The 13,218-nt window shown below is 38.3% G+C and overlaps 1 protein-coding gene across 5 annotated transcripts in view; it reads left to right on the top strand.

Annotated features, from left to right (window-relative positions):
* Hmcn1 (hemicentin 1) overlaps positions 1 to 13,218 on the top strand; it is a 431,153-nt gene that overhangs the window by 272,092 nt on the left and 145,843 nt on the right. For 4 of the 5 annotated variants that reach the window (XR_387184.4, XM_006529757.4, XM_006529758.4 and 1 more), the window contains 4 exons: positions 775 to 944; positions 2,312 to 2,466; positions 3,374 to 3,445; positions 5,737 to 5,860. Coding sequence is in view for 4 of the 5 variants with exons in the window: in XM_006529757.4 (XP_006529820.1) it covers positions 775 to 944; positions 2,312 to 2,466; positions 3,374 to 3,445; positions 5,737 to 5,860 (521 nt within the window). In the remaining variant the exon portion in view is untranslated. The remainder of the gene's footprint in view (positions 1 to 774; positions 945 to 2,311; positions 2,467 to 3,373; positions 3,446 to 5,736; positions 5,861 to 13,218) is intronic. The other variant, NM_001024720.3, reaches the window with a different exon arrangement.

Genomic DNA, 13,218 nt, shown 5'->3' with positions numbered 1-13,218 from the left:
GTTTGGAGTTGTCTGGAACGATTTTTGACATTGAGAAGTATCATTTCAAAATCGTCTTCCTCTTTGAGAAGATGGAGTCTCTATATAAAGCAGCTGGTTCTTGGTACTCCAAAATGACATATGAGCACAGTTGGAGAAAGTTCTGTATATTATCTCAGAAATTCTATTTTTAGTCAGAAGACATAGACTAGGAACATCAGACCGACCTGAGGCACGGACATGTGTAACAGACTAACAAATAAAAACAATAATAGAAACATATGAGAAATGGAAGAGCTCAAAGCATGCTTAGATTCTTTTTCTGATTGCCTGCTTCCTTTTTCGTTCTCAAAGCATAAAATTTACTATTCTAAAGTGGTATGAAGCATGCAAAAGAATATTTGGATGACTGTGGTTAATCAATTATAAAATGATAACCACCCAAAGTATAAAACTCTATGATTTCAGTATTTCATTTACAAACATTGGAAGCTCATTTGCATCTCATTGGTTAATATTAATTAAATATTACAGTGCACAGTATTGTTTGTTCCTTTTTGCAACCTAACCTGACTGAAGGATAATCAACTTATAGGTTTCTTAAGTTCCAACTCTCTGCCAGTCTCTCCGAGAGACCATTTCCTTTTGATTTCTTCTCTCTGTATTTATTTTATAGCAGTCAATTTAGGAGATTAGGTGAATGAATAGCAGGTAGTAAATATAGCATGCAGGCAACTTCTAGGAAAATGCTTACATGCAATATGCATCTAAATTACTTTTTGCCTTTTTCCATAGGTGGCTAAAAGGTGGTCAGTTAATTGATGAGAGAGATGGATTCAAGATCTTACTAAATGGACGCAAACTCGTTATTGCTCAGGCTCAAGTGTCAGACACAGGCCTTTACCAGTGTGTGGCAACAAACATTGCAGGGGACCACAGGAAGGAGTTTGAAGTGACCGTTCATGGTACGCTAAAGAAGTGATGGGTGCAGTACATTTGAAACTACCCTGGGCTCTATTCATCATCTAATTCAGATGGGAGTTAGAGTCATCTGGAGAAGTCTTGAGTTGTGTAAAGTAATGCAAAAAGGGCAGTTGTCATTAGATATGGCAGATTCTCTTCCTGGTGCAGATTCATCCCAAGTATCACGTGAATTTGGTTAGACAAAGGTTAAGTGTTAGCAAGTGTATTGAATGTGGTGTCAAAGGGTGGTGAGGGAGATAGCATGGGAGAGAAGAGGAAGGTAGTAACTTCCCAGTAAATGGGGTTATGTCAAGCTTTAAAGATTTGACCCAAGCAGGAATGATTATAAACAGTGTTTTCCAGAAGCAAGGCTTAGGGTACAGTTGCAGGCTCCAGGAACATAAGTACATTCACAAAACTGGCCCGTACTGGTTATGACCATGAATCTAATGACAAGAACAAACCTCTGCCAGGGCATTATGTGTCCCTCTTGGCAGCAGAACTTGAGAAGGAAGGGACTGGAACCAGAAACTGAAGAGCCATTTGGAATGCACAGGAGAGGAATGTGAATGTCAACTACATTCTTCCTTCTGTCTCTGTAGACTCTCTTTTAAATTTTGTTTTTCCATGTCGCACAATTAAACACAAACAAATCTAGTCCCCAGTCTCAATTCCAGATTCTGGGGAGAGAGCTAACCAGCAAACCCAGCTTCACTCATTTGATGACCCAGGTTCAGTCAGCCTTCCTAGACAAATGTGAAGCTAGTTTAATGAGGGCACTTCAGAGAAATGGATGTTAATTATCAGTTGAGAAAAGAAGCCAATAGATATGAGCCAAATGTACATGTGAGGTCTCAGCAACCATAGGGACATTTTGGTTATTTGAATAATTAAGACTCAGAATTAAGAATGAGTGTCATCTAAAATGGCCAAAAATTATAATTTAAATGTAGGATGAAGTTGTCTCATTATTTCTGAAATAAATTAATATTTTAAGTATTTAATATTTTGAATACTCAAATTAATATTCAAGTTATTTATTTATTAAATTATTTAATAATAATGTTAAATTATTATTTTTAAAAATTTAAAGTTTCAGGTCCCTTTACATATTTTAAATGTTTTACTAATTCTTTGAGAATTTTATACAAGCATATTATATAACTTGATCACATACATCCATTTCTTCCTCAACCTCCTTCCAGATCCATCCAACACACATTTCCCAACTTTATGCCTAGAGTTTTCTTCATCTAACCCAGAGTTCTTTTGTGCTGCCCATGTAAGTGTGGGCACCTCACACATCCTTTGGCTTCTGTGACATCATTGGTTGTGGTTTTCATTCTCTCCCACCCTTCTTTTCATCTAGTTCCTCCAACAATCAAGTCCTCAGACCTTCCTGAGAAGACTGTGGTGAGATACAAGCCAGTTACCTTGCAGTGCATAGCCAATGGCATTCCAAATCCATCCATTACATGGCTGAAGGATGACCAGCCTGTGAACACTGCCCATGGGAACCTCAAAGTGAGTATAAGATACTGATCCAGGTTCAGGCAGCTTCATAGGTCTTGCTCATTCTGTCATCTCATTCTTCTTTAGTTATAGACTTTCCTAGAGGGCACAGTTGGCAGAAATTTGGTTAAAATATGTTTTCCTTCATTTCTTAATAGAATTAAATAACCCAACTGATAGAGATTTTAGTAGAGAAATGGATGGTTTTGATTTATGCCTTCCAAAATTGATATCAAATGAATTAAAATTATTTCTGTCTAAAATGCTGACTGTGCCCTCTTGGCATTTAATTATGTCTTAGTGAGTATTTAAAGAATTAGAAACTAGGTAAACAGTTGAGCAGATGACAGATTTCTAACCATATTAACTAACCGATGTGCTTAAATATCAGAAACAGCTAACCTGGGTGGTATGGGTGAGTATACTCAGCTATTCAGGAGCCTAAAGCGGGAGGATTGATATTCTAGCCTACTGTGGCTACAGAGCAAGTTTGAGCCTGCCCTGAGCAAGCTCATGAATCCCTATCTTGAGTTCTTTCTCTAATAGACATGATACAGATGTCTGTTTGCTTATTAAGTCTGCTCCACATCTGGTAGAACTAAACTTACACCTCTGTATGAAAGAAAACTCAGCATACAGACTTCAGATGTAGTCTAGGTAAATGGTTGTTTATCTTGGATACAGATAGAAATAGAGAGAGGGGGAGGCGGAGGGGAAGGGAGAGGGAGAGAGATTCATGAGCTTATCATACAAATGGTTTAAAATTTAATGACTATATTAAAGAGGGAATATAGAGAGGTTCAGACAATCTAATGAGAAAGCCTTTGGACAGAATTCTGAGGATCAAGTGGAAAAGAAAAACGCAGCTAAGAGTGTAGGTATGGACAAACACCTTAAGGAGAGCGTGCTCTCTCTTCAGGATCTGGATGCAGACAGTGGTCCGAGGAGGAGAGGAAAGGAAGACAGGCGCTGGCATACAGCAGTGGCAAGTGTAAGAACCGCTTACACACTACTAACATCCTTGTCTTTGCAAAAGCCATTGGAGGCTCAAAGAGTTTGAACTGAGGAGAGGTGTGAGCAGGCTTGCACTTTAAGTAAACTCACACACTACTCAACATGGATGATATACAGAAAGACAATTCATCACTTTCATCACTGAATAGACATCATAATATACCTCCACATCCCTAGATGGCAGAGCCTAGGGTACACTTGGACTTGAAAGTACATGACATCATTTGTATGGGACATCCTTGGTGAAATCACTGCTATATATACTACATGGCTAAAGTCAACTTGCATCCTTCCTGAAAAATTAAGTTGGTGAGCTAAGAATTGATATGCAAAATTTGTTAGAACCAATTTGCATTTCTCTAGGAGACAGGTAGAAATTTGGTACAGTACACTAGTTACAGAGAAGAGGATAATTTGATACAATAGTCAATTCATTGAAGATTGATGACAGTTTCTGAAAGATGAGAGATGCAGGAGGTGTGTAAGGAAAACTCCTGAGACGCTAAACTACAAAATTACAGGGCTGACACTGACCACCAGGGAGATGGGACATTCTAGAAGAGCGTAAGGGAAAGTACTGTGATTTTACTTTCAGGCTTCTGGAGTTCACATCACACTGGTGGAAATGGTGGACATGTCAGTGGGTCATTGTCAGTGGTTGTGGAGAGCAACGGAATGATATGGCTAGTATTGGCACACTGTTTATATTTCAAACTTTGGGCACAAATAAATAAACCCAAAGCATGAAGAACTCAAAGGAAAGACGAAAGATAAAGCCAATGAAAGTGTCAAGAAGTTGTAGCATTAAAAGCCAGGTGCAAAATTATAGGGGTGAAAGCATATGTATAAAGGCACTGCTTAGTGTGACTGTACAGCTTGACTGGAAAATAGGTTAGCTGGGAATTCACTTGGGACCATGGAGAGATCATTTGGGGTTGGAATGTGGTGAGCCTGGAGGGCTGTGCTGAGTTCAGATTTCCTCCTGGGCTAAGTGGGGAGCCATGAATGAGGTTTGAAAGCAGACTAGGGAAGGGATCAAATTTCCATCTTAAATAAATTATTCTGGCAACAGTGTGTAAGATAGATTAACAACTGGGGAGGTTGGCGACACTGGAGCATCATTTAAGAAACCATCATAATCCCACAGTGGTGGTGGACGTGGAAAACAGGAGACCTGAGACACACGGCTGTGGTATAATTAATAGACGTCAACATGGGCGCCAAAACCCAGATGACTGGAAAAATTGTGGGCGCCATTAAGCAAGACTGGGAAAATCCAATGACAAGTCAGTTTTAGGAATATGAGAAATAGTTTACAAACTTAGTTCTGGACAATTTGCATGTTAACCTGTCCTAAGACTATGAGCGTAGAGCTCAGGAGACTAGTAGAGGCTAAGGCTGTAAATTCAGATGTGTGTTTCATTTTGTTTTTGTTTTTTTAACCAAAGTCATGGGATTGGATGGAAACTCTAGAGAGTTGCGATTCATGTTAGTGCAGCAAAAAGAGCAAGCAGTTTCTACAAAGTAATGGCCTAGGAGAGCCTGAAAGTAATACTCTATCTGGAAGATACTCTATCTTTAATGCGCAGTCAGTACAGACAATCAAGAAGTCAGACCACCCAATGCTGTGGATGGTAAGAGAGACTATGCATTTAACTGCAGAGACTACTGGGCAATGTGATTAGATCTTACTGGTGACTATGGAACAGTCAGTTTTAAAATAGTGACCTCTGATTAACCAGCTTTAAAGTGGCAGAGGCCTGGTTGCAATGGATTTAAGAGCGGGATATGGAGAGAGAAAGAATTTATCGGCATTCCTATTATTCATATTTTATAACTTTTACAGTTTTTCTGGCCCCTGTAACAATTTCATCAAAAGGGATTGTTGCCTTAAAACCATTTATGAAGTGTTAAATAAATGTGGTCATGGTTTTTTTTTTTTTTTTCAGAGAGTTTAAATTTTCATGGCGTGCTTTACAGTCCGGTCTCTTATTCAATGGGGTTTTATGATTATACCAGCAGGCCAGCCTTAAGTTATTTTATTTTGTGTCTTCAAATGAATAAATGCTTAAAGCAAATTAGCCTATTTTCTTATTCATAATGAAGTGCTCTAGTTCTCATATATTGAGTTAACTAAGATATAACACTACAAGTAAACACTACATGTTTAAGTGAACTTTTCTATCTCAGTGAACGTTTTTTTTTTTTGTTTGTTTGTTTGTTTTAATCTAAACACAAAATACTGTTATGCTTTCTGTCCCCAATTAGATACAGTCTTCTGGTAGAGTTCTACAAATTGCCAAGGCTCTTTTGGAAGATGCTGGTAGATACACATGTGTGGCTACCAATGCAGCTGGAGAAGCACACCAGCACACTCAACTGCATGTGCATGGTAAGAACATCTTTATGGCTCTCTCTTGAATGTGTGTATGCATGTGTGTGAGTGCATGCAGGTGGGGGTGTGCACACATGTGAGCAAACACCAGTAATATGTGAGTCACAGATCAACTACCAGTGTCATTTTTCCTGTGCTACCTTGTAAATTATTATTACTATTTATTTTTAAGTTTTTGAGAATGTAATACATGCATCTTATATTCATATCAATGCACCCCTCCCTTTCCTACCTCCAACTCTTCCCATGTCCTCTACTACTCCCTTATGACCTCTTCTATAATGATTGATCAGCACACTCATATACTGAGCCTGTATAATGTGACTTGTATGTATCTACTATTGCCATTTTCCTAAACTGCCTTGCTTTTTGAGATAAGGTCTCTCACCTGGCCTGATACTTGCTGATTAGGCTAAGCCAGCCAGCCAGCCAGCCTGGAGATCAAACCAGCAGAATGATAAGTAGCCACTAGCATTTCCACCTTTACGACTCTCTTTAATGGTGGTTGGGAAGTACAGGAGACAAGGAAACACAGCATTTCTATAAGTTCCAAATGTAGGAAGAAAATGTTTAGTTTCACCTATCTGGAAAAAAAAATAACTACATAATTCATTGTAATTACAGTTGCTCATAAAGGTCTTCAGTCTTGAGGTTGTTAAATAGGATGCTCAAATTTCAATAAGTGTGTGTGCACATGTGTATGTGGTGCACATGTGTAGAAGTGTGTGTGTGTGTGTGTGTGTGTGTGTGTGTGTGTGTGTGTGCGCGCACACACACACATACATGTACCTGTTGTACATATTTAGAAGCTAAAAGTTGATGTCAGTTGTCATTCTCAATTGCTAGTGACCTTATTTGTTGAGTTAGAGTCTTGGCTGACCCTTTAGGCTAGTCTGGCTAGCCAGTTTGCTCTGTGGATTTCCTGTGTCTATCCTCCTGCTCTGGGGTGTCCATAGTCTGCCACACCCATCCAGCTTTTTACATGGGGTCTGCAGAGCCAAACTCAGGTTCCTCATCTTACATGGCAAGTTCTTTACCCTCTGAGATAACTCCTTGTTCTTCAATGTTTTAAAATGATTCATATCACTTTAAACAATATTCCTCTACAGAAGATTTTGTTGAAAAAGATGAAGTGTCAGGATTGAGCCTCAGCTTTGTCTGCAATTTTCTTGCAAGACTTTTCTTTTTGTGAATTGGAGCTACCCTTGACTCAGAATCTTCTCCTGGGTGCTTTCATAAAGTGTCTGGGTGTCAGTGGAGCATGTCATCAACACCATGGCTTCACTCAAAACTTGGAAGACAGAAGACTTTGAATAGAAGGCTTTGGTTCTCCACAGGTTTATCAGGACAAGATCTGGCCTTTTGCAGAAGTGCTTTGACATCTCCGTGTACACATTGTTCATTTTGTTTTAGTCATGTGGTTTGTCCAGCTTTCTATTTAATTAGATGTTAATTTATCCACATATTCATTTCACATTTATTTAGGGATCCAGACTGAAATAACATCCGAGAATCTAACCTAATTCCAGGTACATACTAGGTAGTTGGGTTTCTTTGACATATAATAGAGTAAACTGAATGATTTCTAAAATGCCAGTGGGTCATTGAATTCTCCTAATTTGCTTCTTTACATATTTTCTTTTATTTGAGTGAGCCAGCAAAAATATTTTGTTCCTTAAATGTTTTCCATAAACTAATTTCTTCTGTCCATGGTTCATCAAATAGGAACACCCACTATGAACACATTTGCACATATAAACATGTTCCTGGAGAATAATTAATTGCAAAGATAATATCAAAAAGTAACCATTTCTAATTGGCTCCTTATCCTGGAGAGGCTGAGAACACAGAGACACTGCTAGTCTTCTAGATGCCTTTAATGTATGAAGCTTTGCATACGTCTATCTCTGTCATCACAGTGTTCCCTGACAGCTGGCTCCAGCAACTCCTCGAGTTTCTTTTCACATTTAAGAGTTGGAGAATTGTGTGTGTCCTGTAGTAGTTTTTCCTTCCATGAACTGCCTTCCATCCTCCTTACACAGTAAAATGGTAGTATTTGGACAAAAACTGAGTCAAACAGTAAAGAGTGCTGCAGTGCTTTGTCAGTGTACTCCAGAAAAACTGAAAACTAGGGTCCCTGAAAGAAATTAAATTCTTCATCAAATATGAACAAAGTACAGTGGCATATATATATGAAAATGTCACAATGAAACCTATTATTATATATGTTGATGAAAAATATTTATCTGGAGTATAATAAAAAGCAACAAAGGAAAAGGTACCTAAGGAAAATATAAGTCTGTAGATGTACAGTCTGAACATGATAGCAAGCATCAGCTGTCAGAAGACACAACTTGGGTGCACATCCTTTGATGATGAAACATCATCAAAGAGACAGGAAGCAAGTGGGAGCCATCTGAGTTCACGTGCAAAGAAAGAGACACAGGGCTTAGTTGCTGAGAAAAGCTCCATGGAGATTGCCAAACGAGATGGAGGACATGGCGCTATCTCCTTCACACAAATCACAAGAGAGAGGTAAGCTCGAGCAAGAGCTTAAAACATTCCATCTGCTGCGATAGCCATTTGTCTGGATAACAGCTCATCTCCCCGAGCAGAGACTAATGATGAAGTGGGTTTGTAATGATGAACCTGGAGGAAGTGGTTGTCTAGATGCTTGTGCCTGGAATCTGGACAAAAGCTGTGTCTCCTCTTGGCGCTGAGGACAGCAATGTCCCCATTAAAAGCTCAAAGCTCCAAACTTGAATCTGTCTTCTACTATGCATATATTAATACTCATGATGATAATAAGAGATGTGAATATATAAGAACTTCCCAGAAATTGATTAATTAAAGACTTTGAATAGACCTCAGAGGCTGAAAGGACAATCTAGTGAAATAGGAAGAACTATGTAAAATAGGTTTTGAAAGAAATTGCTTAAAGATGCACATATTGAAACAATTGCATACAATTTGGACTTGGTCTCTCCAATTACTGTAGATACAAATTTGACTTCATAAAGAGCTCAGTCATAGAAGCTAATGTATTTGGAATAAGGGAGAAATGATGCCCTTTCTTCTCTTACTGTGTGAGTGCTACAAAATGCTATGTCCAATTCACGATCGCCAAGTGAAAGAAGAATTAAGAAAATATATAGAAAAGCAATCATGTAGTTTCATTCCATTATTAACTCATATAACAAACTCAGCAGTCACTTTTAGTTAAGGTTTGTAAAGCCAATCTTTGCAGACGGGCACTGTACTCTAAAAGTAGGCACTTATTATGGTTGTCACACGAAATGTTCAATCTACAATGTTCGGTATTGCAATTACTCAATGCTTTCATTTCTCATAAAAATATCTTAGATGATTCTATTCTTCTCCATCATTGTAAAAAAATTAACAAGAGTTGAAATAAGTGCAGGAAGGAGGCATGGTGTCTTGGACTAGATCACCAAACCATGACCATGAGACAAGGAACAGTCTCATGAAATTTTCCAGGGATGGAGTCTGTCTCTTATAAACAGCAGGAGCCCTCAGTAGGTGGTCTTTTTTTTTTTTTTGATCTTCAAAAGTTTCATAATTCTGGAAGTTTTTGTTCTCTAGACCAAACTATGAAGTTATATCTAAACCCTAAATATTTGCCAAGTGAGACAGATGTTTCTACAGACAAGTAGTTATTTGAAGTCTAATAACACAAGCATTCATTTCATCTGCACATAATAATTATTTCCTATGGAAAAAAATCAGCCAAGGTGATAAACCCAGGAGAAATAGAAAGTTATAGTGTATAAGGATGGGCTTCAAATGTGGGTCTTACATGGTCTCCTAGTGTCTATAAGACACTAAGCTTAGATATGAATCATCTTAAAGCTAAGAGTCCTCAACTGTAAGGCGGGAGAGATAATGCTAAATCTGTGTAGTCATGAGGGTCGTTTGAGGTCTCAATGAAGGACGACACATGAAAGTCTTAGCTCGGTGCCTGTCTTCCACTCAGCATCTGTAAATAGTAGCAGGAGGACCGTTTTTGGCAAAACACATGTTTGGCTCCTGGCCCTTCTCCCTATACTCCTTTAACAACCATGCTGAAGAGCTGCTGCCTCTCCTGCTGGCTGGGAACCCTTCTGTGTCTGTATTAGTTGTCTCATAAAAACATTAGGAGGACTCCTTATTTTTATTTTATAATTTAAAAGTATTTGCTTGGCTAACATCTGCTAACACCCACTCAAACAAGGTTTCTCTATCATTTCTGTGTTTTGTTTAATAGCTTGCCTGTGGCCTCGTGGAGACTTGGGAATGTCCTAGGGAACTGTTCTGTTTCTTTCTTCATGGCCAAGTTGAGGTCAGAATTCTGCTGAACTATGTTTTCAGGGTGGATTAATTTATTTCCACTCTTTTCAGATATCACCAAATAGGGGGCATTAAGTCACAAAAGTCACTTTTACATCAGCTTTAATGAATTCAGACTTAACCAGGATTTGACATAGTCAGTTTATGCCCCAAATGGCTGAAAGACTAGACAGAGTCCAGCTCATGATGTTTCAAGACGGTACTGTGGTTTTGGCATGGTGTGTACATGCTGTTTCTGGAAAAAGAAATGAGTGAAGAGAACAGAGAAGTGAGTAGCTCTCACCCTCACAAAACAGTGTCCTCCTAATTCAAGTCTCTAGCACATAAATGCTATAGAGGAAATACATATTTATATCGCATTTCCTTTATCTCTAGTATTGGGTAGAGACATTCACTGGGTTTTCCTTGTAGATATTGCATGACTTTATGATGTTATTCTCTTTGACTTGAGATAAAGGATCCACAGAAGCTTCAGGGGACAGGCTGGTACTCTCTAAGGCATTTAATCAGACAAGATCAAGTGTGTTCAGAATAGTATGGCCCTAGACAAAAGGCAAACAATCTACTAAAAAATTTGGGGTATTTCTGATCCATTTTCTTCTTGTCAGCGTGGAATGCTACCCACAACCAAAGAGCATACCTGAATATGAGCTTTTGGTCTTCAGCGTTCTGAGTGGCATATACGCGCGCGCGCGCGCGTGTGTGTGTGTGTGTGTGTGTGTGTGTGTGTGTATGTGTGTGTGTGTGTGTGTGTGTGTGTATGTGTGTGTGTGTGTGTGTGTGATATGCATGTGTGTACATATATGTACAAGTGAAGTCACCTGTATGCATATAAGGTAGCCAGCAGACAACTTCAGATATCTCCCTCATTTGTTTGTTACCTTAATTTTGTGTGTTATTCAAAGGACGATTTTGATGTTTCCATTTTTTAACGATAATTTTTCTCAATGCATGTTGGGACTCTGTTTTTACAATTATATATTTATAATTAGCATGTTATTTATGAAGCAAACCTAAAAGTTATTGTGAGAATATAATTTATATAACCATAACCCTGGGTAAAAGAAAGAGACAGCTCAGGGAAATGGCTGTTTTTAAACATAAATGTTGTGGCCTTCCTGGGAGTAGCCAATGGTATATATTCTTAAGATATATATTTTAATTTTGTTTGTAGTGTGTGAACTGAGTGTTATAACTCGCATCTATCTGAATAATATTCCCAAGCATTATAATATTTTCAATTAACAGCGGTTCAAGTTTAGTTGTATATGATTTTTGTTTCCAGGCAGCTCTGTTTTTCTTTACCTTCCTTTCCATCAACTGCCAGGCAACCTAACTTACTATTATTTTTCTATGGTATTTTCTTTCATATGAATAAGAAAAGAAAACCCTCTAAACTTATAGTTTTTACTGTGTTTGTCCTTATCTCTCTTGTTACATTTACCAGTCTCCCTAATGTGTTCCTTCATCTTAATTTCTGCACTGAAATTTTTGTTTTAGCATTTCTTGTGGAACTTGGGCTAGCACTGAACTTTTTGGGATTTTGTTGTTTTGTTTATCTAGGGAAATCCTAAATGCCAAAGGACAGAATTGTTATCTAGAGAGCTCTTTGCTGCTAGTCACTTTCTTTTACTCCTCTAATTTGTTAGCCCACTCACTGCCTTTGAGTCTCTCAGTATTTTGATGAGAAACCAGCTGCTGTATTTACCTTATACATGAGAAGTCATCTTCTTCCCATGCTGGTTTTAAGATTTTTTTTTCCTTTCACATTTGGTTTGAAACAGTTTGGTTGTATTATATGCTTGTTTGATTTTTTTTTCAAGTAGAAGTTTGTTAAGCCTATCAAATATGAAAAGTAGTGTTATTTATTGGATATGAAACCAATTCTTTTTCCTCAGACTTGGGGAAGAATTCTCTAAGTTATTCTTCCAAACTGTTTCTCTCCCTTGTTCTCAAGAACTCCTGTCCTGTTTGATAATGCCCTTCACACCTTCAGAGATTGTTCATGTCTCTTCTTCCAAGCCTGGGTGACCTTGCTATTGTCCCACCCACTCTTTCCTCTTCCAACATGCTTCTCAAAGATGCTGCTGAACCCTTACTGAATTCTGGGATTCCTACGTGGCTTTTTAAATCAACCCTGCCCCTTCTTTCACCCTCTGTGTTTCATAAGGTTCTATTTTTTCCCTTGATTTATCTCTCCAAGCAAAGTTTCCATGATTCTGAATAGAGAAATGTGTAGAATGTGGCCTTCCAAATCCAATACCTGGACTCCCTAGAGAAGAGCCTGTTCTACTTCTTGCTCTGTGGATGTCCATGCTCTATTTTCCTTGTACATCTTAGTTTTTGTAGAAAAGCTGTTTAGAATAATGCAGTGTGACAGTTCTGAAAAGCCTATCCTCGTGCCTCTGTCACTGCCCAGACTTTTGTGGTTACTTCTTGTGTATATAGTGAGTGTGTGGTTCCTGACACTCGCCCAAATGTCCAAACTCTGGTTCTTGACAACTGTTACTATGGGAATTCATATATTAAAGGGAAATTAAGTTGGAAGGCAAAATTAGTGTTATTAATCAGCTGCATTTAAAGTGGGGAATGTATCCCTGATTACTTGGAAGGGGCTAATGCAATCATGAGGATCATTAAAAGTAGGAGAATTGTGTATAATCTGACTGATATGACTAGTTTCAATGGGATGAAGATGGCTACAAACCACAGAATTCAGATAGCCTCTAGAATTTGGAATAGCTAAAGAAACAGTTAGCTTCCCTTCTCATACTTCCCCAGAGAGAAATTCAGCTGTCTTGGCACCTCTCTTTGCACCCAAGGAGGCTGTGGTGAACTTTTCACTTGTAATTCTGCCTTGCTCTAAGCTAGCAAGCTTACCATGATTTACTGTAGAAGCAACAGAAAGTAATTTAGTGACCTCTGTGAACAAATCAAATAAAATCTGTTTATGCAAAATTAAAATACCCTTGAGAGAAATTTGCACTAAGCATATTCTAAGTCTAGTT

The sequence above is a fragment of the Mus musculus genome, chromosome 1, assembly GCF_000001635.26.
Source record: "Mus musculus strain C57BL/6J chromosome 1, GRCm38.p6 C57BL/6J".
Lineage (NCBI taxonomy): Eukaryota > Metazoa > Chordata > Mammalia > Rodentia > Muridae > Mus > Mus musculus.
This window is presented reverse-complemented; position numbering and strand designations above follow the sequence as displayed.